We start from the raw sequence: 24,229 nt of genomic DNA, 5'->3' as shown, positions 1-24,229 counted from the left end.
TTTGGAATGTTTTGTTATCTCTGTATCACAAAAAATCGACAACAAAGTTGGCTCTTTTACAATGGGGGTCAATGGGAAAGAATGCTTGTTTTCCCCAATTTGTGTGCATAGTCAAGGGGAATCCCTTCTTCTGACATGAATACCGACTCGGAGTATGGGGACAGCCGAAGAACCCTTTTGGAACCCTTTTTTCTAAGAGTGTAGTTATTATGAGTGTGAACCTTAGGCTTTCAAACTAAAGGATCTGAAGCACATTCTTGTTCTCACAATCCATGACAATATCAAGACGTTATTAACGCTTACTAATTATTCACACTTGGATGAATACTGGTGACACACATATTCATGCACACATAGAGCCACTGTTGACAGCAAGTAACTTTCAGCAAAGTTTTAGGGGGAGTACAGTTCAAAAATTCTCAAAGTATTCATATTCAAATAGCTCCAATACTCTTTTAAAAAATAGCTTAAAACAACCTTGTGATGTCTTTCATGATGCTTCTCTTTTCTGTTTTCCTGAGTAGCGCTCCTCCCTTCATCCTGCTCTGTGTGTGTGTCTGATGTGTGTCTGATATTGTGCACAGTCCTCCGCTGACGTCTCTTCACTGTGAGGTTTGGGCCTTATTCCTAGTGTAGTAGTGTGACTCCCTCACTTCCATCCCAGGATGTCTCTATCACTGCCTCTCCTCCTCCCCAGAGAGACACTGATTGTACCTGAGGATAAGAAAACATATAAATTTTTTCATATTACCTTTTCTCTCCATTTCATTGGAAGCCTGAGTATCACCTTGCATAATACCTTTCCCTTTCCCCCAAACCACCTCCTCTAAAAATAGTCCCTGACTTTACAAGTTCTTAATGCTGAGTTTCGGTTTGGTAAAAAACAATGTTTCACGGTTTTCGATTTCAATAAAAACATTAAATGCATTATGAAATATGTACTTGAAATTATTTTAGAGCTTTTTAGTTGAAATTCTAAAGCCAAATATTGAGAACATTCAATTGCCAAAACATTGAAAACATTTCATTGTCTCTAACAACAGAATAAATAAATAAATTAATTAATTCATTAATAAGAGCCCCATGATAGTAGTGACTGCTCATTACTGGTTATCACTTATTAACTATCATTTATTCACATTACTTTACTTAAATAAAATATTTTGGTTCTGTATATTACAATTTTGAATGTTTTTAAATATGTTATTTTATTATTATAATTATTTAGATTTTTTTTGGTGGGGGGGTATATCACACACTACGCCGTCATGGATTAAAATCCTGCAGCGCACGCAAGGTCCCCCTGCTCAAGCCAGCGCATGTCGAGGCCCGTCTGAAGTTTGCCAATGACCATCTGGATGATCCAGAGGAGGAATGGGAGAAGGTCATGTGGTCTAATGAGACAGAAATAGAGCTTTTTGGTCTAAACTCCACTCGCCGTGTTTGGAGGAAGAAGAAGGATGAGTACAACCCCAAGAACGCCATCCCAACCGTGAAGCATGGAGGTGTAAACATCATTCTTTGGGGATGCTTTTCTGCAAAGGGGACAGGACGACTGCACCGTATTCAGGGGAGGATGGATGGGGCCATGTATCGCGAGATCTTGGCCAACAACCTCCTTCCCTCAGTAAGACATCAAAACTATGAAATAACACACATGGAATCATGTAGTAACCAAAAAAGTGTTAAACAAATCAAAATATATTTTAGATTTGAAATTCTTCAAATAGCCACCCTTTGCATTGATGACAGCTTTGCACACTCTTGGCATTCTCTCAACCAGCATCACCTGGAATGCTTTTCCAACATTCTTGAAGGAGTTCCCACTTATGCTGAGCACTTGTTGGCTGCTTTTCCTTCACTCTGCGGTCCGACTCATCCCAAACCATATAAATTGGGTTGAGGTCAGGGGATTGTGGAGGTCAGGTCATCTGATGCAGCACTCCATCATTCTCCTTCTTGGTAAAACAGCCCTTACACAGACGGGAGGTGTGTTGGTTCATTGTCCTGTTGAAAAACAAATGATAGTCCCACTAAGCTCAAACCAAATGGGATGGTGTATCGCTGCAGAATGCTGTGGTAGCTGTGCTGGTTAAGTCTGCCTTGAATTCTAAATAAATCACAGACAATGTCACCAGCAAATCACTCCCACACCATAACACCTCCTCCTCCATGCTTTATGGTGGGAAGTACACATGCGGAGATCATCCGTTCACCCACACCGCGTCTCACAAAGACACGGCGGTTGGAACCAAAAACCTCCAATTTGGACTCCAGACCAAAGGACACATTTCCACCAGTCTAATGTCCATTGCTCGTGTTTCTTGGCCCAAGCAAGTCTCTTCCTCTTATTGGTGTCATTTAGTAGTGGTTTCTTTGCAGCAATTCGACCATGAAGGCCTGATTCACACAGTCTCCTCTGAACAGTTGATGTTGAGATGTGTCTGTTTCTTGATCTCTGTGAAGCATTTATTTGGGCTGCAATTTCTGAGGCTGGTAACTCTAATGAACTTATCCTCTGCAGCAGAGGTAACTCTGGGTCTTCCATTCCTGTGGCGGTCCTCATGAGAGCCAGTTTCATCATAGCGCTTGATGGTTTTTGCGACTGCACTTGAAGAAACTTTCAAAGTTCTTGAATTGTTCCATATTGACTGACCTTCATGTCTTAAAGTAATGATGGACTGTCATTTCTCTTTGCTTATTTGAGCTGTTCTTGCCATAATATGGACTTAGCCCTATTTGGTAAAAGACCATCTTCTGTATATCCCCCCTACCTTGTCACAACACAACTGATTGGCTCAAACACATTAAGAAGGAAATAAATAAATTTTTAAGAATGCACACCTGTTAATTGAAATGCATTCCAGGTGACTACCACATGAAGCTGGTTGAGAGAATGCCAAGTGTGCGCAAAGCTGGCATCAAGGCAAAGGGTAGCTATTTCAAGAAACTCAAATATAAAATATATTTTGATTTGTTTAACACTTTTTTGGTTACTACATGATTCCATATGTGTTATTTCATAGTTTTGATGTCTTCACTATTATTCTACAATGTAGAAAATAGTAAAAATAAAGAAAAACCCTTGAATGAGTAGGTGTTCTAAAACTGGTAGTGACTGGTAGTGTACTATGCATTTTGCTAGAATTTTTGCATCATAACACTGAAGTGGAAGGGGGCCTCCAATTATTTTAAGGTACTGGATCTTTATATTTACAACTTGGGTCCTGTTTCATTAATAATTAAATCAGACCTTCTTGTAGTTAATTACCACGTTTTCTTCACTGACCTAGGTCAAATATTTGCCTATTGAAAAGTTCACTTCCCTACAGCGTCCCACATTTCATTCTTGATGTCTCTCGTGCTTTATAGGATTTCTCTCTAAAGAAACGGCACATTGGTCAATTAGTTGTTTAATAATAATAAATAAAAGAAAAATCTGTTAATCGCTCAGTTCTACAAGTTTAACAAAATTGTACATTGTCAGGAAATGTCTTAATTTGTTATTGACAGACTCCAGAGATAAAAAACCAACCATGTGATATTATTGGCATAACCATGGGGTGTGATGTAGGGGGTCTTTACGTGAAGCCAATGTTCTATGGCACTGCCAGCACAACTATACGATAGTAGGGGCATAGTTGAGGGCATAACTATTGCCAACTATTGTGGTAAGAGTTTGTAATCAGATATTCACTTCCTAGTCCCTGTCAAAAATCCTGAGTTTGTAAGTGTCACTTGGTATGGCCGACCTTTAACAGGCCATAGTCTGAGAGGGAAAAGTGGCAGACATTTTGGAGCATTGCTGCGCACCCCTTCACAGTGGTCTTAGCTCTTAGAGATTCCACACTCATCTATGTCGGCTGCACAAAAGGCAGCAGGACAGGCGATACATTTATGGGGATGGAAGAAATACAGGTTTAGGGGCTCCTGAAAGCAGCCCATGGGCATGTATCGAATGGATTTCTTCCCACTATGCCCATGTTTTAATACAAATTAGGTGAGGGAAGCGAAAGACGAGAAATGAGAAAGGGAAAATCAGCCTGGATTTGGGACCTTTCTTTTCCCCTGTGGAATCCATCAAGTTAGGCTACGGGGAGTGGCTGAGGGCCGGCGGGTCTTTTAATTGCCTAAATGGAAAAGCCATGTACAAGATGTCTGGACTGTAACTGCCAAGACGTGCTGGAGTGAGAGATTTACAATGACTCCTCATGGGAGAACAACACTACTGGCTTTTATCTATCACATACATACAAGTCGTTCACGTGTAGCCTCTCTCACTGCAACTTGCACAAACTCTGTCACTTATGGTGAGCTCCTCAGGCAATGTCAATGAGCAACCATTTGCGTGTACTTATGAAGGAAGATTACTGTTATTGCATTATTAATGTACTGTATGGCATATTCCAACCATAAAAAACATGATATAGTGGTTTTAAAGAGTTGTGTCTGCATGCCCCAAATCCACACTTGACCAACTATTGAACTATTGGGCTACTAATGTGCTCTTTAATATTCTCGCATAACCATGAGTCTGAAAATCTAGACATATTTTATTATACCATATTCTAGTCGATTTATGACATTGTATTATACATATGATTTCTGTTTCTGTTTGAGAATTGGAATACCTTCACCCAAATGTTGATACCAAAAAGTTTATGAGGTGCAGAAATGAAGGTAGCATTCTACTGAGCCAAGGTACCTCCTAAATCAGATTAGGGCATAATGGAAAGTAGGTGCAGAATATCTGCAGCCTCAAGTGTGTCAAAGTCAATATGTTTGTCAGATTGCCCCTGAACAGTAACCCGGCTCCATAAATGATACCGTGTTCTATATAATGAAGACTCTTACACTTGGCACTTGCTGTGACTTTGCCCGAGAGCATATTCTCACTTGTTCTAACATATTGTGACTGAATGACTGTTGAATAGAAAAAGACTCACAACCAACTTACAATTATAGCCAGGCTATTTCTGTTAGGACGTGAGAGGTTGTCTCTGTCCTGGCTTTCTACTCTACTGAGCTGAAGAGAAATACATGGAGAGATTCATTAAATGGTCCTGTTTTTCTTCTTTCTCCACAAAGAATATCATGAATTTGACAGACCCTGTTCAATGAAATCAAGGAGAGGTGAAGATTACCATCTATCATGTATTTAATGTTAACCTTTAAACCAGAGTAGCTAATATTATGCATTTTGAAGTTTTAGATGACAAATCAAAAAGTCAATTTCATTTCCAGACTGCAATTCTCCTCATAGCTTAATGATTTATTGTCATCATCTTTTGACAGGTAATTACGTAGCAGATTTATATCTAGCTTGATTTCACAGCCACTTATGAGAATCATCCATACATTATTAATGGCATGACTTCAGTCCCACTGCCAGGTGACAGATGACACAATGTTAATGTATCAGCCAGGCATTGGTGTCATTCATTAAGATGTATTATATGGACATAAAGGGACATATGAAGAATCCTAATCCACACTGTTGTCCGCAGGGATGTTCACTGTGGTCGGTGAAATTAGGGATGTCCTTAGATTCAATGACCAGCAGTGTGAAGGGCACCTTTAGCCTTGTGTGACAGTCTGTTAGTGTTGGTGTGACCTGACCTAAGAGGCTGGGCTGAACTTTCAGAGAATGAACCTGACTACATCAGTGACCAAACATAATTGTAGTGGCCCATTATCTAAAGAAAGTAAAACCCAAATTACACGTCGTCCTCTGAAGCTCTCCTCTGATGACTCATGTCAACTCGAGAGGTATAATTTCCATGTTCCATTCGTAATGCATGAGAGGATGATGATAATTATTCCTTTGATATATTTCCCCCCTTGAAACGAACAAACAAAGCGGACTGCGTGAGAAAGTCAGGCCTGGCCTGTGTTGACCCCGTAGTGGGTAGAGGAGAAGCGTCTAATGAGTGACAAATTACTACATTTAGAGGACACACAACCCCCCCATCAACTCCACAGCCCCCAGGGTGCATCAGAGCAATCTGGTCATCCTAATTATGGCATGTTGTATCAGAGACAGACGGGGGACTGGAGCCAGTCTTTAATCACAACCACTGACAGACATACAGGAGACTGCAGGGAGCGCTCAGCTGCTGATGATCTGCATGTGAGGTTCATATGGAGGCATGTCAATGCAAATTCATGACCTTCTGATCAAACACAGTGTGTGCATTAGGCATACTCATTACAGTACATCATGTACTTTCTAGTCTCAACCTATAGTCACCAGGAAGTAAAGGTGGCTTTGAAGCCTCAATCTACTGTAATACTTTTTATGTGAAAGCTTAAGGTCACATGGTTTTCAATGTCCTTTTTTTGGTTCTGTTCTCTCCTACTGCTGTAGGTTTGTCTTCTATAGGAGTGAGGGGTGGAAACATCCATTTGTCTCTCTGACAAGCTTACAGTGCCTTGCAAAAGTATTCATCCCCCTTGGCGTTTTTCCTAATTTGTTGCATTACAACCTGTAATTTAAATGGATTTTTATTTGGATTTCATGTAATGGACATGCACAAAATAGTCAAAATAATTGGTGAAGTGAAATTCAAAAAACTTGTTTAAAAAAATTCTAAAAAATAAATAATGGAAAAGTGGCGCTAAATAATGCCTGGTGCAACCAATTACCTTCAGAAGTCACATAATTAGTTAAATAAAGTCCACCTGTGTGCAATCTAAGTGTCACATGATCTCAGTATATATACATCTGTTCTGAAAGGCCCCAGAGTCTGCAACACCACTAAGCAACGGGCACCACCAAGCAAGCGACACCATGAAGACCAAGGAGCTCTCCAAACAGGTCAGGGACAAAGTTGTGGAGAAGTACAGATCAGGGTTGGGTTATAAAAAAAAAAATTAAACTTTGAACATCCCACGGAGCACCATTAAATCCATTATTAAAAAATTGAACGAATATGGCACCACAACAAACCTGCCAAGAGAGGGCCACCCACCAAAACTCACGGACCAGGCAAGGAGGGCATTAATCAGAGAGGCAACAAAGAGACCAAAGATAACCCTGAAGGAGCTGCAAAGATCCAAAGCGGAGATTGGAGTATCTGTCCATAGGACCACTTTAAGCCGTACACTCCACAGAGCTGGGCTTTACGGATGAGTGGCCAGAAAAAAGCCATTGCTTAATGAAAAAAATAAGCAAACACGTTTGGTGTTCGCCAAAAGGCATGTGGGAGACTCCCCAAACATATGGAAGAAGGTACTCTGGTCAGATGAGACTAATATTGAGCTTTTTGGCCATCAAGGAAAACGTTATGTCTGGAGCAAACCCAACACCTCTCATCACCCCGAGAACACCATCCCCACAGTGAAGCATGGTGGTGGCAGCATCATGCTGTTGGGATGTTTTTCATCGGCAGGGACTGGGAAACTGGTCAGAATTTAAGGAATGATGGATAGCGCTAAATACAGGGAAATTCTTGAGGGAAACCTCTTTCAGTCTTCCAGAGATTTGAGACTGGGATGGAGGTTCACCTTACAGCAGGACAATGACCCTAAGCATACTGCTAAAGCAACACTCGAGTGGTTTAAGGGGAAACATTGAAATGTCTTGGAATGGCCTAGTCAAAGCCCAGACCTCAATCCAATTGAGAATCTGTGGTATGATTGCTGTACACGAGCGGAACCCATCCAACTTGAAGGAGCTGGAGCAGTTTTGCCTTGAAAAATGGGCTAACATCCCAGTGGCTAGATGTGCCATTTGTTTCACAATTAAAATATTTGGCATCTTCAAAATGGTAGGCATGTTGTGTAGGGGGGGGGGGGGGGGGGGTTGAATACTTTCGCAAGCCACTGTATGTGCCTTTTACTGAGGAGTGGCTTCCGTCTGGCCACTCTACCATAAAGGCCTGATTAGTGGAGTGCTGCAGAGATGGTTGTCCTTCTAGAAGATTCTCCCATCTCCACAGAGGAACTCTGGAGCTCTATCAGAATGACCATCGGGTTCTTGGTCACTCCCCCTATTGCACAGTTTGGCCAGCTCTAGGAAGAGTTTTGGTGGTTCCAAACTTCTTCCTTTTAAGAATGATTGAGGCCACTGTGTTCTTGGGGACCTTCAATGATGATCAATGGAAACAAGTTGCACCTGAGCTAAATTCGAGTCTCAGGGGGGGGTGAATAGTTATGCATGCTTAAGTTTTCTGTTTTATTGTCTTATTTCTTGTTTGTTTCACAATAAAAAATGTTTTGCATCTTCATAGTGTTAGGCATGTTGTGTAAATCAAATGATACAAACCCCCAAAAAATATATTTTAATTCCAGGTTGTAAGGCAACAAAATAGGAAAAATGCCAAGGGGGGTGAATACTTTTGCAAGCCACTGTACGTGCCAAACTCCTATGGGGATATTTAGCACCAACTGAGGGTGGGGTGTGGATATAAAGTGGTAATCTCACAGAGAATACATTCATGTGCTGGTGACCCCTGTTCCTGATATTACACAGATGTTGTATTATTCAAATGATGTCAGTATTGCCTACAAGAACAGAACATGCTATGGCTCATATTATAAGCACAGACTCGTGTAATTAAGCTTTTGCTCCATCTCAGAATATATCAAAGAGTTTCGTACTTTACACACACACACACAGACACACATACAAACACACAGATCACAGAGGAATGCACTTTAGATTCCTGTGATTTAATTCACAGCACATTTTTACCTGCTCAACATATCATTACTTTTCTTCTCCATTGCTCTTTTACTATTATAGCATTGCCAATACTACCATAGCCACTGGGTTTATCACAATGAAAGGCTCACTTGGGAGATTAAATTCTGAAGTAGTTGAGCAATGAAAGGCACCCTTGAAACAAAGTGTCTCATGTCCAGAGGCAAACGTTACAGATTCAATTTAGGATGTTTGGCAATCTGCTGAGAGTGAAACATCTCAAGTGGAAAATGGAAATGTTTTGGATTGAGAAGGGGTTGATGATGACAAAATCCCTTAATTGGTTTCCTTTCATTAATTCCCCTGTGTTGGCTTCTTCTAAAACATATCAGCAACAAAGATACTCGGGAATAGTTATTTGTTCTTTGCTTGTTTCCTGCTTTTCTAAGAGGTCCAGCAAAAATATTCCCATGAAGAATTCATGAATGGATTTCCATGCTTATGAATTAATTCCCATGCCCATTTTATGTTGTAACCACCATCCCTCCCTAGAATAGATATAGGCAACATTGCCCCCTACTTAACACAGAAACATGCAGATCTTGCCAGAAATAGAGCTTTTCAGGGTGGAATAGGTATTTTTGGCAAAGCAGGAAATGTAGCCATTCAGGAATTGAGACAGAGTGAAACTGGACGTTTTTTTTAAATAACTACAATAATAATTATTATTATTGTTATTATAATAATTTCCATTTCATATCCTGATGACAAAATGTAGGTACAGTGGGGAAAAAAAGTATTTAGTCAGCCACCAATTGTGCAAGTTCTCCCACTTAAAAAGATGAGAGAGGCCTGTAATTTTCATCATAGGTACACGTCAACTATGACAGACAAATTGAGAAGAAAAAAATCCAGAAAATCACATTGTAGGATTTTTAATTAATTAATTTGCAAATTATGGTGGAAAATAAGTATTTGGTCACCTACAAACAAGCAAGATTTCTGGCTCTCACTGACCTGTAACTTCTTCTTTAAGAGGCTCCTCTGTCCTCCACTCGTTACCTGTATTAATGGCACCTGTTTGAACTTGTTATCAGTATAAAAGACACCTGTCCACAACCTCAAACAGTCACACTCCAAACTCCACTATGGCCAAGACCAAAGAGCTGTCAAAGGACACCAGAAACAAAATTGTAGACCTGCACCAGGCTGGGAAGACTGAATCTGCAATAGGTAAGCAGCTTGGTTTGAAGAAATCAACTGTGGGAGCAATTATTAGGAAATGGAAGACATACAAGACCACTGATAATCTCCCTCGATCTGGGGCTCCACGCAAGATCTCACCCCGTGGGGTCAAAATGATCACAAGAACGGTGAGCAAAAATCCCAGAACCACACGGGGGGACCTAGTGAATGACCTGCAGAGAGCTGGGACCAAAGTAACAAAGCCTACCATCAGTAACACACTACGCCGCCAGGGACTCAAATCCTGCAGTGCCAGACGTGTCCCCCTGCTTAAGCCAGTACATGTCCAGGCCCGTCTGAAATTTGCTAGAATGCATTTGGATGATCCAGAAGATGATTGGGAGAATGTCATATGGTCAGATGAAACCAAAATATAACTTTTTGGTAAAAACTAAACTTGTCGTGTTTGGAGGACAAAGAATGCTGAGTTGCATCCAAAGAACACCATACCTACTGTGAAGCATGGGGGTGGAAACATCATGCTTTGGGGCTGTTTTTCTGCAAATGGACCAGGACGACTGATCCGTGTAAAGGAAAGAATGAATGGGGCCATGTATCGTGAGATTTTGAGTGAAAACCTCCTTCCATCAGCAAGGGCATTGAAGATGAAACGTGGCTGGGTCTTTCAGCATGACAATGATCCCAAACACACCGCCCGGGCAACGAAGGAGTGGCTTCGTAAGAAGCATTTCAAGGTCCTGGAGTGGCCTAGCCAGTCTCCAGATCTCAACCCCATAGAAAATCTTTGGCGGGAGTTGAAAGTCCGTGTTGCCCAGCGACAGCCCCAAAACATCACTGTTCTAGAGGAGATCTGCATGGAGGAATGGGCCAAAATACCAGCAACAGTGTGTGAAAACCTTGTGAAGACTTACAGAAAACATTTGACCTGTGTCATTGCCAACAAAGGGTATATAACAAAGTATTGAGAAACTTTTGTTATTGACCAAATACTTATTTTCCACCATAATTTGCAAATAAATTCATTAAAAATCCTACAATGTGATTTTCTGGAGAAAAAAAATCTCAATTTGTCTGTCATAGTTGCCGTGTACCTATGATGAAAATTACAGGCCTCTCTCATCTTTTTAAGTGGGAGAACTTGCACAATTGGTGGCTGACTAAATACTTTTTTCCCCCACTGTAGCTTCCAGGCTGAATAGTCAGAGGTGTTATGCAAGAGGGGGAGTGCTGGATCTAAAGTGAACAGTTGATTTGCAGACAGATAGACACACTCGCTTCACATTGCTGTGGTTTATTTGACAGATTGCTGATGCATACAGATGCAGGATCTTAATTTGATCCCTCTTTTGTTTCTGAGAATATTCTGCCAAACAGGAAATGCAAACTTGTAGTGTATTTTAGTTTTAAAAGGGCTTCTAAAGTTTGTATTTTTCACTTTGAAGTTTCAGACTTGATTTCCCCTAACAAAAAATTTATCAACCCCTACAGAAATGTCCATTAATTATAATCCACATCATAATTCACATTTGCTGTTGCTGCAGGATTTTTTTTTGCTGTAGCAAACTGGCTCAAATTACAGTTTTTTTGGATTGCTTACACACTAAAATTAAAAGTAGTACACTATTAGCAAAACCTTACACTCAAGAAGCAAAACATCAGCCCATATTTGCACAACTATAAGCACATTGTCAACCTTACACTTGTTGCAAAACTCTACACACAGTGATTTGCAAAACACTAAACACACTTAACATACATTACACACAAAAATCTATCATGAAGTCACGTCCTTGCAATACCAAAGCACTGACTGTCAAATTACCACACCGTCCAACCAATTGGTTCAACACAGTCATCAGGTGTGCAAACACTCGTTTGCTTAATTGTAGACACACCAATCAGGTGTATAAGCACTATAAAAAGCAGCAGGTGAGTTCATCGGTCTTCAAGCACAATGGAAAGAGTCAGAGAAAGAGTAAGACGAGGAGGAGGAGGAGGAGGAGGAGGACGACGAGGAGAACGAGGAGGAGGACGAGGAGAACGAGGAGAACGAGGAGGACGAGGAGGACGAGGAGAACGAGGAGGATGAGGAGGAGAACGAGGAGGAGGAGGAGGAGGAGGAAGGGGAGGAAGAGGAAGAGGAAGAGGAAGAGGAAGACAAGAAGGTGCTCAAAGAGGACCGAATCTGACAAATGAGATCCGCGCAACACTGGTTGACCACATTGTCAACCACGGCCTGACGCTGAGGGAGGCTGGACTGCGAGTACAGCCAAATCTAAGCCGATATACAGTGGCAAGTGTGATGAGAACATTTCGACTGGAAAATAGGTATTGTAAAAATATCATCATATCAAAAACATCTGCACGGTTTCAGTAACTGCTTACAGTACTATATTATATGCACTATCAGCACTTCTGTTACCTTTTCCTGTGAAATTACTGTACTATTGTATACTGTTTTTTTTTCTACATAGGATTGAGGGTCAGGGACGACAAGGGGGAAGGCCTCCTATGTTCACAGAACAGCAAGAGAGGGAGATAGTAAACATGGTTTTGGCCAACAATGCTATAACACTCAAGCAGCTCCAAGCTAACATTGTCAATAACCACGCCATTTTCAACGATATCCATCAGGTCTCAACATCAACACTGGCACGCATCCTAAAAAAAAAACATATTCAAATGAAGCAAATTTATCGAGTGCCTTTCGAGCGCAATTCCGAAAGGGTGAAACGACTGCGGCATGATTATGCAGAGGTATGTATTCACTTTAGCAGTGTGATCTTGCATACTGTCTCATAATCTTTTACTGTACTGTAATATGTATACTAGATCTACACTGAACTACACAATTTTGCCTGACACTGTTTTTCAGAGAGTTTTACGAATGGATGGAGAGGAGATCCAGCATGAGTTCATTTACGTAGATGAGGCTGGGTTCAACCTGACGAGAACACGAAGGAGGGGAAGAAACATCATTGGCCACAGGGCTATAGTCAATGTCCCAGGGCAACGTGGGGGTAATATACAGTGGGGAAAAAAAGTATTTAGTCAGCCACCAATTGTGCAAGTTCTCCCACTTAAAAAGATGAGAGAGGCCTGTCATTTTCATCATAGGTACACGTCAACTATGACAGACAAAATGAGAAAAAAAATTCCAGTAAATCACATTGTAGGATTTTTAATGAATTTATTTGCAAATTATGGTGGAAAATAAGTATTTGGTCTCCTACAAACAAGCAATATTTCTGGCTCTCACAGACCTGTAACTTCTTCTTTAAGAGGCTCCTCTGTCCTATACTCGTTACCTGTATTAATGGCACCTGTTTGAACTTGTTATCAGTATAAAAGACACCTGTCCACAACCTCAAACAGTCACACTCCAAACTCCACTATGGCCAAGACCAAAGAGCTGTCAAAGGACACCAGAAACAAAATTGTAGACCTGCACCAGGCTGGGAAGACTGAATCTGCAATAGGTAAGCAGCTTGGTTTGAAGAAATCAACTGTGGGAGCAATTATTAGGAAATGGAAGACATACAAGACCACTGATAATCTCCCTCGATCTGGGGCTCCACGCAACATCTCACTCCGTGGGGTCAAAATGATCACAAGAACGGTGAGCAAAAATCCCAGAACCACACGGGGGGACCTAGTGAATGACCTGCAGAGAGCTGGGACCAAAGTAACAAAGCCTACCATCAGTAACACACTACGCCGCCAGGGACTCAAATCCTGCAGTGCAAGACGTGTCCCCCTGCTTAAGCCAGTACATGTCCAGGCCCGTCTGAAGTTTGCTAGAGTGCATTTGGATGATCCAGAAGAGGATTGGGAGAATGTCATATGGTCAGATGAAACCAAAATATAACTTTTTGGTAAAAACTAAACTCGTCGTGTTTGGAGGACAAAGAATGCTGAGTTGCATCCAAAGAACACCATACCTACTGTGAAGCATGGGGGTGGAAACATCATGCTTTGGGGCTGTTTTTCTGCAAAGGGACCAGGACGACTGATCCGTGTAAAGGAAAGAATGAATGGGGCCATGTATCGTGAGATTTTGAGTGAAAACCTCCTTCCATCAGCAAGGGCATTGAAGATGAAACGTGGCTGGGTCTTTCAGCATGACAATGATCCCAAACACACCGCCCGGGCAACGAAGGAGTGGCTTCGTAAGAAGCATTTCAAGGTCCTGGAGTGGCCTAGCCAGTCTCCAGATCTCAACCCCATAGAAAATCTTTGGAGGGAGTTGAAAGTCTGTGTTGCCCAGCGACAGCCCCAAAACATCACTTCTCTAGAGGAGATCTGCATGGAGGAATGGGCCAAAATACCAGCAACAGTGTGTGAAAACTTTGTGAAGACTTACAGAAAACGTTTGACCTGTGTCATTGCCAACAAAGGGTATATAACAAAGTATTGAGAAACTTTTGTTATTGACCAAATACTTATTTTCCACCATAATTTGCAAATAAATTCATAAAAAATCCTACAATGTGATTTTCTGGATTTTTTTTCCTCATTTTGTCTGTCATAGTTGACGTGTACCTATGATGAAATTACAGGCCTCTCTCATCTTTTTAAGTGGGAGAACTTGCACAATTGGTGGCTGACTAAATACTTTTTTTCCCCACTGTAACACTCTGTGCAGCCATTACACAGAATGGGGTCCTCCACCGCCATGCCCATATGGGCCCTTACAACACAGCACTCATACTTACATTCTTGGACCAATTGCACAACATAACAGCAGCAAATCAAATCGATCATATGCAATACATTGTTGTCTGGGACAATGTGTCTTTCCACCGCTCTGCTCTGGTTCAGAACTGGTTTCAGCAACATCCACATTTCACCGTCCTATATCTTCCACCATACTCTCCATTCCTCAACCCTATAGAAGAGTTTTTCTCGGCATGGCGGTGGAAGGTATATGATCTCCGTCTCCAGGCTGAGGTACCCCTCATCCAAGCCATGGAGGAGGCCTGTGACCAGATGGAGGTAGCAGCAATGCAAGGATGGATTCGTCATTCAAGACGTTTCTTTCCAAGGTGTCTTGCTAATGACAACATTGCCTGCGATGTTGATGAAATTCTCTGGCCAGATCCAGCTAGGCGAAGAGACAATGTCTAGTTATTTTTTTGAATTTTTTTTGAACTTACAATACGTAAAGTGACGTTTGGTTACAGTATTATGAATCTCCATGTCAACATTTTGGGCGTGTTGAGAAATAAATGAGTTTCTTCAGTCTGCAACATTGGTCTTGTGTAGTGTTTGGTGAATTTACATTATATTTGTACTTTGTTGAGAGTAGCCTACTCTAATCATAGGGAAGTAGAAGTGCTAAAAGTGTTTTAGGTTTATCACAGCAGAGTGTAACTCGTGCAAACAGAGTATAGTAATGTGAAACGTGTGTGTTTCATATGGTAACAAAGTGTGGTTTTTAAAAAGAAGTGTATAGTTTTTACAAGAGTGTTTAATTTTGCAAAGGATCTGTAGTGTTTTGCTAATTGGGTGTGTGGTTGTGCTAATTGTGTGTAGTGTTTTGAAAACACGGGCCCTGTTTTGAAAATCGTGCTTAAGCAATCAAAAAAAACTGTAAGATCCTACATCTGTATCTTGGGCTATATATGGATTTGATAAATGTATATCGCTCCATTGCAGGTATTCCAATGTACTCTTAAATAAATAATCATGAAAAAACATTGTGTAATTTTAAAAGAGAGGGACTGTAAGAGGAAGCAGTTGCTAGAAGTTCAGTATACAGTAGGGTACTGTATGGAGGCTGTATATAGGAAACATTTCTTTATTCACCTCTCTCAACTCTCAAAGAAAAGGAATAGGCTAAGTCAGGGGAAAAAAAACTATCAAAGACCTAGCTTAGTAGGTCTAACTATATTAGTGAATTCTCAAGTGTAAATATTTTATTTGGCATTTATTTCACTGGCCTCTGAGGTTGTTTCACACAGCTCTTTGGTTATTGTGGGCAACCAGTGAGAGGTAGAATTGGCAGAGTTTCCAATCAGTGTTGCCAACACCACCTACGGGGACTTCACCCCTTTATATGCTTTTCACACACACACACACACACACGCATGCACATGCACGCACACACACACACACACACACAAACAACAATGGGAAATCTTAAGCCACTTTGCCATTATCATTAAATTAATTATTGTCTTACAGAGGGGAAACAAAGTGTGTGGTCCACAATACTGTTGAGGCAGTTACACAGACATCCACTCAAAATGAATAAAGGTTGAAATCTCATTGATCAACTTATTACCTAAATTTCCATGTTGAAATGACGTGGTGTGCCCAGTGGTTGGTTACATGGTCATCCATCTGTCATTTTTATGAGTTCATGACTGTTCCCTATCAAACCCCCAGGCATTGTCAGTTTGAAATATGAATTCCTCGGCCTGTCTGTCCTAGAAGGCTGTGTATACTACTTGCCGACAGTTGGGGAGCTTGTAGCTGTCTAGCTGAGGGCATTTGATGTAGACTCTTTCAAAGACTTCTTTAGGTATTGCTCATATGGTCAGGGGCCAACGGTGGAGAATTGAATGATGGATACTCCACTGCCTCGTCTGACTCTCTTTGGCCTCGTATAACTTTATGGCCCCATTTTTCCCCACTTGGTCTGTAAATTAGGTGTCATAAAGAAAGCATCTGAACCAGGCATTACAATCACACTGATCAACCAATTTGTCTGTGACACCCCAGGCACCAGGGAGCTCTAAAGGAGCCGGCAGGCCTGGGTCCTGTAAATTACCCAGAAGAGAAGGGGACTGGGTCAGAGGTAAATGGGGGCCAAGTCAGAGCAGATTGCATAGCTTCCCCCAACCCTCCCCACCCGAAAAGGAAAATAGACTTTAGGGATGAGGGTGCCAGTCGAGGCATTACTGACACTGTGCCGGGTACTGGGTGCCCATCTGCCACTCTCTACGCTTTACACCAAAAAATCCTTCCCTTTTGTCCCTTCTGAACCCAGCCTTATAGCCGTGCTAGAGAAATCCTCTCTATGTCCCCCATGTCCTCATTATATGCACAGGGCTCTAAGTCCACGGCTGGTTTTACCCTCCGAGAGCTGCAGGCACGAGAGAGTGGAGTGACAGTAAAGCTATACACAGCCATGACATATCTTATTGCCTATCGTATGGGACCAGAGGGAGAAAACAGAGCATCTCTCAATTGAGCTTAAATGCGCACATCGTTCCCTAGTGAAAGAAAGCCTTCCTTTGTAAAAGTTTCTGCAAATTTTTTTATGGAAACTTTTGAAAGTTTTGCTCTGAATGGCTAAGAATAATCAGTCCAAGGTGGCATATTTAAGAAACAACAGATAAAAAATAAATAAATAAGTCAATAGAGCTTTCTTTCTCCGACAGAGACATAGCCACCGCGATACATCCTAACACTGCAGACAGCAGGTAGGACTGGGCTGACAGCAATGAATATCTATAAAACCATATGCTAAACACAAATACACTCCTGCACTCACAAGCTCTCACACACATACATAGTATGTGTGCATGCTGCATTTTCAACAGTGTTTGGTTTGATTAATGGGCTTCCTAACTAAGGAACTTGTTCAAAGTGACACAAGCTTTTGTCTGTGTGTGTCATCCTCTTCCTCTTCCTGACAGTCACCAGAGTTGAAGGAGCCCCTCATCCCCTTCCTTCTGCTCCTTGTTCCTGTTTGGTTAGCAGTGGGACAACTCGATAAGAGCTGACAGCACAGTAATGATGAATGCAAATGAAAGGGACGGGGGGTAAATGCAAATGCTGAAAGCACAATGGAAAAGTGATTAAAAAGCATTTCAGTGTCTTTTATCTCCTGGTACTGCTTGTCCCGGGAAAGGAATTTCAAAGGAGCAGTCTTAGGTCTTGGAGCCTCTTGCCAGCACTTATTTCAACGTGTCTCTTACCCCCTAGAGAGGACTTAGCTTTGATAGTTTTTTAGGCTGCCTTCCATCTTCTGCCTTCAATCGTATCCCTTCCAAGTGGGCGACTTCTCAAACTTCTGTAAGCCAGCAGTTTGGCAAAGTCGTCTCCTGTCATTGACTCACTTAGCCCCACTCTATCTACGCTACATTGTGCTTTTGCACTGAGAGAGTGACTGTCAGTGTGGAGGCGGACTGCAGTATATGAGTTTTCTTAGATCTCAAGTGAATAGTAGGTGCCATGTGAAGAGCTAGTGTCAGTTATTAGAAAATTGATTTTGTTGTTTGTTGATCGGTTACAATAGTCAATTCCCTGTAACATGAACTCCTGTCTATGCTTCATTGTCTGCTATAGTGATGCTCTCACCATCTAAGCATCTCCCCCACACACAGTGCTGTGAGAGTAAATTTATTTCTATAGAGAGATTCAGACATTGGAATATGAGTCACAGAAAAATGCCTTCCCTTTGACTCAATGTGTTAGCGACGTTATTTCTGAATCTGCATGAAAGACATTTCTATTTTCTGTATGCCTTACCTCGTTTTTGTGTCAGAGGAAGGTCTGACACCAAATGCAAGTGTTACGTTGTGTCATTTTGCTAAATTAATAATGGATGCAGCCTTTCTTTTGGGGTCGAAAGTGTTTTCATTCCGGTGGGTTGTTCCCACTGAAAGTTCATCATTACATTAACATCACACATTGTCTTCACATGTCTCACTCCTCCCTCTGTTCCTTTCCATGGCTTCATGGTGGAGTTATATTTAAATCTGCAAGCACAGCTCAATGTTCCTATTGCAGTTTGTTCTGTAGACCAGCAGTAGAGGCATGGTCTTGGGTGCAGGTGGAATGAAGCGCCTCCCCTCCATTTAGAGTTCACCTTTAGATCTCTCAAATCACCTGCAAATCTCTCTGTGACATACATGCATGATGTATTAGCAAGTATGAGTAATATGCATGTATCCATATGAAATATTCAGAGGAATTTAAAAGAACTCATGTTTCCAAGTCTGCAATAATAGCTTGCATTTTAGCATCAATTGCCACGTACAGGGGTATGTTACTTAAATTAGATTATATGGAAACTTGGGACATGCTATGGGATGGGGAGACAAAATGATGATCCACTCAAAAATCAGTGTCAGCCATAGATCATGTTTAATCACATAATGATACAATATTCAGGCTGCTACTTGGAGTCAGAACGCCCTATACTCTGATAAGTAGATTATCACCATCAATGACAGAGAGCTGTTGAGGTTGATTTGTCATGAAGGTAATCTGTCTGTGATTTTGATCAAGCCACATTGGACAACATCTCCAACAATCTCTGGCAGACCGAAACAAATGAAAGGTCATGCAGACATTTGGACTGATTACTTTGGGACCCCTGACCACAAGTATAATTCCATTAAATAGTTATTACTAAATTACTTTCAGTGAAAAGGAGCCAAGAATGACCTAGGGACCTTCTCCTTTTGTCCTTTCTTCCCCGAACCCTGGAGATGTGGACTTGAGACCTGTGCGCTGAGTAAAAGGAGATGTTGGGATGCTGCCTTGTTCACACAACTGTCTCCAGAGCACTAATTCCCTTCATTATCAGGCCTGGGAGAGCAGTCCCCAGTGAGCTCTTTTAAATGTGGTCCTGCTCCACACACTCTCCAATCCAATTTGCTGTTATTTTTTTAAAGAGAGCCGGGTAATGGTGCTTGAGGGTGTAGAGCAAGAGGGAGGAGGGAGAGGGGAGCTTGGACTGTTAGTGGTATGAACTGTTCTGTAGTTGAGCTGAGTGAGAAAGGAAAATAAATGGTTTCCACTTTAATTTTATATTTCTTTAGAGTATAGATGTAGGAGAAGGGGCTGCATCTTTGAAGGCTGGCCTTGGCGGAGCAAATGAATGCAGAGCAGAGTTTTACCATACAAACACTTTCAAATGTAGTGTTTGATAAGATGAATATCCTGGACTTGAGAGCCTTCGTCCTTTGATTCTCCTCCCAGGCCTCCTCTCAAACGTCCTCTCAAATATGTCCTTCCCGGCTTTGCCTTTGTATGTAATGCAGTGATAGAGATGGCTACGGAGGCTGTAGCAGTCAGGATGCACAGCCACAAAGTAAAAGAGCATGTGTCACTGCATAGCAATAGAATATGAAGCTTTACAGAGAAGAAGCTGTCAAAGACATTGACATCCTCTTCAAAGTGTAAAGGATTTCTCTGCCCTGGATTTCTTACACAACACAGGGATATAGTTTTTTAGTATGAAATGAGTTAATCACTGTTCACGTGTGTCTAGGAAACTTAGCTGCTATGGCTTTTGCACATAAATATTCTACCATGCAGTAGAGAATCCCAGTTTCAATCTGAAAATGGAAAGTGTAATGAAGAGGAATTGTGAAATGCAGATAGAGGTTAACAAATATGTTAGAACTGATGAGATGGTGAAATGAAGAAAGTTCATGATACGAAATATGAATACATAATGTTCCACAAAAGGTGTAAGAAACAGAGGAATGAAATGAAATAGAGTATGGAAGGCTTAACCAATATCAAATCTAACAACTATCTTAATCCTTGAAAGGATTAAACAAGTTATTGTTGTGTTTTCAAATCGTGGTTTATGCATGACAGGTCTTGCTTGTAATCATTTAAAATATTTAATCAAGGCTTACTTCAATATCTATGGCTTTTAAATTCTCCATTAGGGCTCATCGTACCTATCACAGGGTTTTATGCATTCTTTTTTTACATTTTAGTCATTTAGCAGACGCTCTTCTCCAGAGTGAGTGCATACAATTTTCATACTGGCCCCCCGTGGGAAACGAACCCACAACCCTGGCGTTGCAAGCGCCATGCTCTACCAACTGAGCTACACCTCAAACATGAGGTTAGAATAGAGTCAAGATAAACTTCCTGCTCTCAATTTAAAAAGTTGTCTGAGGCGGATACTTGTCAAGTAGGCTTGTGGCTTTGCATCTCATTAAACAAAGCATGTTAATGACCAGTTTTTCTCAAATATCCTTCTGTAATGCAATGCAGCCTTTTGCTTTGGTGAAGTCAATGGTGCTCTGGCAAAACAGTTATGCTGCTTAACGTAAGGCTGTACTCTGAGCTCTAGCCGTCAGGGCCTGTGATGCCTCTGAGAGCTAGTCATGCCCGTTTCAGACAGACCTCTGTTAGACAGATAATGGAGTGTTCTAAGGTTAATTTACAGCCATACGTCCCCCATCAATAAGCAATTAAGAGGTGTGGAAACAAAAAGGCACTCAGGCCATCAGACATGTTCCCCCTTCGTTTTAATCAATTAATCGCTTTGGCATGTCTGCTTGAAACCCCCCAAATAGATTTAGATATAAAAGTGACACATGAAACGGCTCTATTCCCAGGCCAGCATCGCTGATGTAGGATCTTTTTACGCGTGTCTTATCAATGGAGAGATTCATGGTGGAACTCCCACTGGGCTCTCTTTTAACCCTCTCCCCTTGTTTCACACACTGTTTTTCTTTCCTATAAAGGCTCAGAGAAGCCAAACGGACCAGACGCATTCTGCTTCCTCTACACTGGGTGTGAAGGCACAGGAAGTGTTTTATGTGATAATATAGCAGGCAGAATATCTAATGCCAGCCTTGAGGATGCAGCAACTGGGAAAGCATGAAACATTCAGAGTAGCAAGGAAATGTAGATGTCTTACACTTTTTTCTATCTTTCATCCATCTCAACTGATGTTGTCACTGTGACCGCCATCTGAATTTTCATATTGTTCATTCAACCATTAATTCAACTCACCCGCTTTTCACATTCCTGGTCATCCACTCCTATATCTCCCTTGATTGGTTTATTATTGATCTACACATTCAGTGAGGCGTCGCTATTTGAGGAATTTGCTTTCAAAAGACCAGCACTGGTGTACTGTAACATGTATTGCATGTTAAGCATCTGAATTTATGTGGAGGGGCTCTATTTCCTTTTCACTCATCTTAACTCCAATTGCTCTTCTCTGCTGTAAGGTGGTGCTCACATGTTTTCCTTTTTCTGTGACATGCTTGTAGGTTTCCCTTGAGAGGGCCAGGCGATAAGCTGCTAATACTGTATGATATGCATGAGCTCTGCTCCATATCTTTAACCAGCCCCATTAGACTGGCATGAAACCCAGGGGATCCTGAACACAGCATAGGGCCCTGGCCAACAGCCCTGCTTTATGACACAAACGATCCTGAGCACACAGTGTCAAGGATAATGCGTTTAAAGTTCATAATAGTAGTATAATTAGTCATTTTTAGTCCACCTGTGTATTAGCTGTCATGTGTTGTTGCCTAACCTGTCCCTTTCTCTTTCCACAGCTCCTCCAAACAACATCTCAGTTTCGGCAGAGAACTGTCCAGCTCCATTCAGCCGGTACCAGGCCCAGAACTTCACTCTACTGTGCACTGCAAAGGGAGGCAAACCTGCCCCTTCGGTGAGTCACACATGCTGTATAGTGCACATACAGTGCAGTATATAGGGCCAAACACACATATGACAGGAACCTTGGAGCCAATTCACTGTTAACAATAAGGTTAAGGTACACATGACTGAAAGGTTCCAGTTATGTGTAGCCCAGTGCATTTAGGCATAACCTCAGTCATTGTTGAAAAGATAGCAGGTAAAGTACACTGAACAAAAATGTTAACGCAACATGCAACAATTTCAAAGATTTGACTGAGTTAAAGTTCATATAAGGAAATCAGTTAGCTGAAATGAATTTATTAGGCCCTAATCTATGGATTTCACGACTGGGAATACAGATATGCATCTGTTGGTCACATATTTTTTTTTTAAAGGCAGGGGCGTGGATCAGAAAACCAGTCAGTATCTGGTGTGACCACCATTTGCCTCATGCAGTGCGACACATCTCCTTTGCATAGAGTTGATCAGGCTGTTGATTGTGACCTGTGAAATGTTGTCACACTCCTCTTCAATGGCTGTGCGAAGTTGCTGGATATTGGCGGGAAATGGAACACGCTGTCGTACATGTCGATCCAGAGCATCCCAAACATTCTCAATGGGTGACATGTCTGGTGAGTATGCAGGCCATGGAAGAACTGGGACTTTTTCAGCTTCCAGGAATTGTGTACAGATCATTGCGGAAACATGAGGTGATGGCGGCGGATGAATGGCACGACAATGGGCCTCAGTATTTTGTCACGGTATCTCTGTGCATATTGCCATCGATAAAATGCAATTGTGTTCGTTGTCCGTAGCTTATGCCTGCCCATACCATAACCCCACCGCCACCATGGGGCACTCTGTTCACAACATTGACATCAGCAAACTGCTCGCCCAAACGACGCCATACACGCTGTCTGCCATCTGCCCGGTACAGTTGAAATGGGGATTCATCTGTGGCCATCGAAGGTGAGCATTCGCCCACTGAAGTCAGTTACGACAACGAACTGCAGTCAGGTCAAGACCCTGGTGAGGATGACGAGCACACAGATGAGCTTCCCTGAGACAGTTTCTGACAGTTTGTGCAGAAATTATTCGGTTGTGCAAACCCACAGTTTCATCAGCTGTCCGGGTGGCTGGTCTCAGACGATCCCGAAGGTGAAGAAGCCGGATGTGGAGGTCCTGGGCTGGCGTGGTTACAAGTGGTCTGCGGTTGTGAGGCTGGTTGGACGTACTGCCAAATTCTCTAAAGTGACGTTGTGGTAGAGAAATGAACATTACATTCTCTGGCAACAGCTCTGGTGGACATTCCTGCAGTCAGCATGCCAATTGCATGCTCCTTCAAAACATGAGATGTCTGTGGCATTGTGTTGTGTGACAAAACTGCACATTTTAGAGTGGCTTTTTATTATACCCAGCACAAGGTGCACCTATGTAATGATCATGCTGTTTAATCATCTTCTTGATAAGTCACACCTGTCAGGTGGATGGATGATCTTGGCAAAGGAGAAATGCTCACTAACAGGGATGTAAACACATTTCTGCACAACATTAGAGAGAAATAGGCTTTTTGTGCATATGGAACATTTCTGGGATGTTTTATTTCAGCTCATGAAACATGGGACCAACACCTTACATGTTGCGTTTATATTTTTGTTCCGTGTAGTTGTAGATGGGGATGATTGAAGAGATTATTTTCTATGGAAGAGTTTGACTTGTGAATCATAATTAATATAAATACACCAGGCAATGTAATCATTATAGAGACTCTTTTATTTTTTTTATTTTTTTTTAATCAAACATGGACATACGGGTAGACCGAGTTTGGATCATTAATCTTATCACAAAGTGACTAATTAGTAATGATTGTACCAGGAATTGCCATTAGACACACTGCTATTCCCTAAACTTTTTTGAGATAGCAGACAAGGTAGTAGAGATAGCTGAAGCCACATGCTTCTCTGTCTTCTTGCCTATGAGCCTACGGACACTGCTTGAGTGGCGCCACTCGCTGTTCGT

The 24,229-nt window shown here is 41.7% G+C and overlaps 1 protein-coding gene across 1 annotated transcript in view; it reads left to right on the top strand.

Moving 5' to 3' along the window:
• The window catches only part of LOC311138256 (immunoglobulin superfamily member 21-like), a 269,944-nt gene that overhangs the window by 207,447 nt on the left and 38,268 nt on the right, over positions 1 to 24,229 (top strand). The window contains exon 5 of the mRNA XM_084172934.1: positions 22,126 to 22,241. Within this exon, the coding sequence (XP_084029060.1) occupies positions 22,126 to 22,241 (116 nt within the window). The remainder of the gene's footprint in view (positions 1 to 22,125; positions 22,242 to 24,229) is intronic.

The sequence above is a fragment of the Coregonus lavaretus genome, assembly GCF_964263955.1.
Source record: "Coregonus lavaretus genome assembly, chromosome: 12".
Classification (NCBI taxonomy): domain Eukaryota; kingdom Metazoa; phylum Chordata; class Actinopteri; order Salmoniformes; family Salmonidae; genus Coregonus; species Coregonus lavaretus.
The sequence above is the reverse complement of the archived record's forward strand: the minus strand, read 5'-3'. Positions and strand labels throughout refer to the sequence as shown.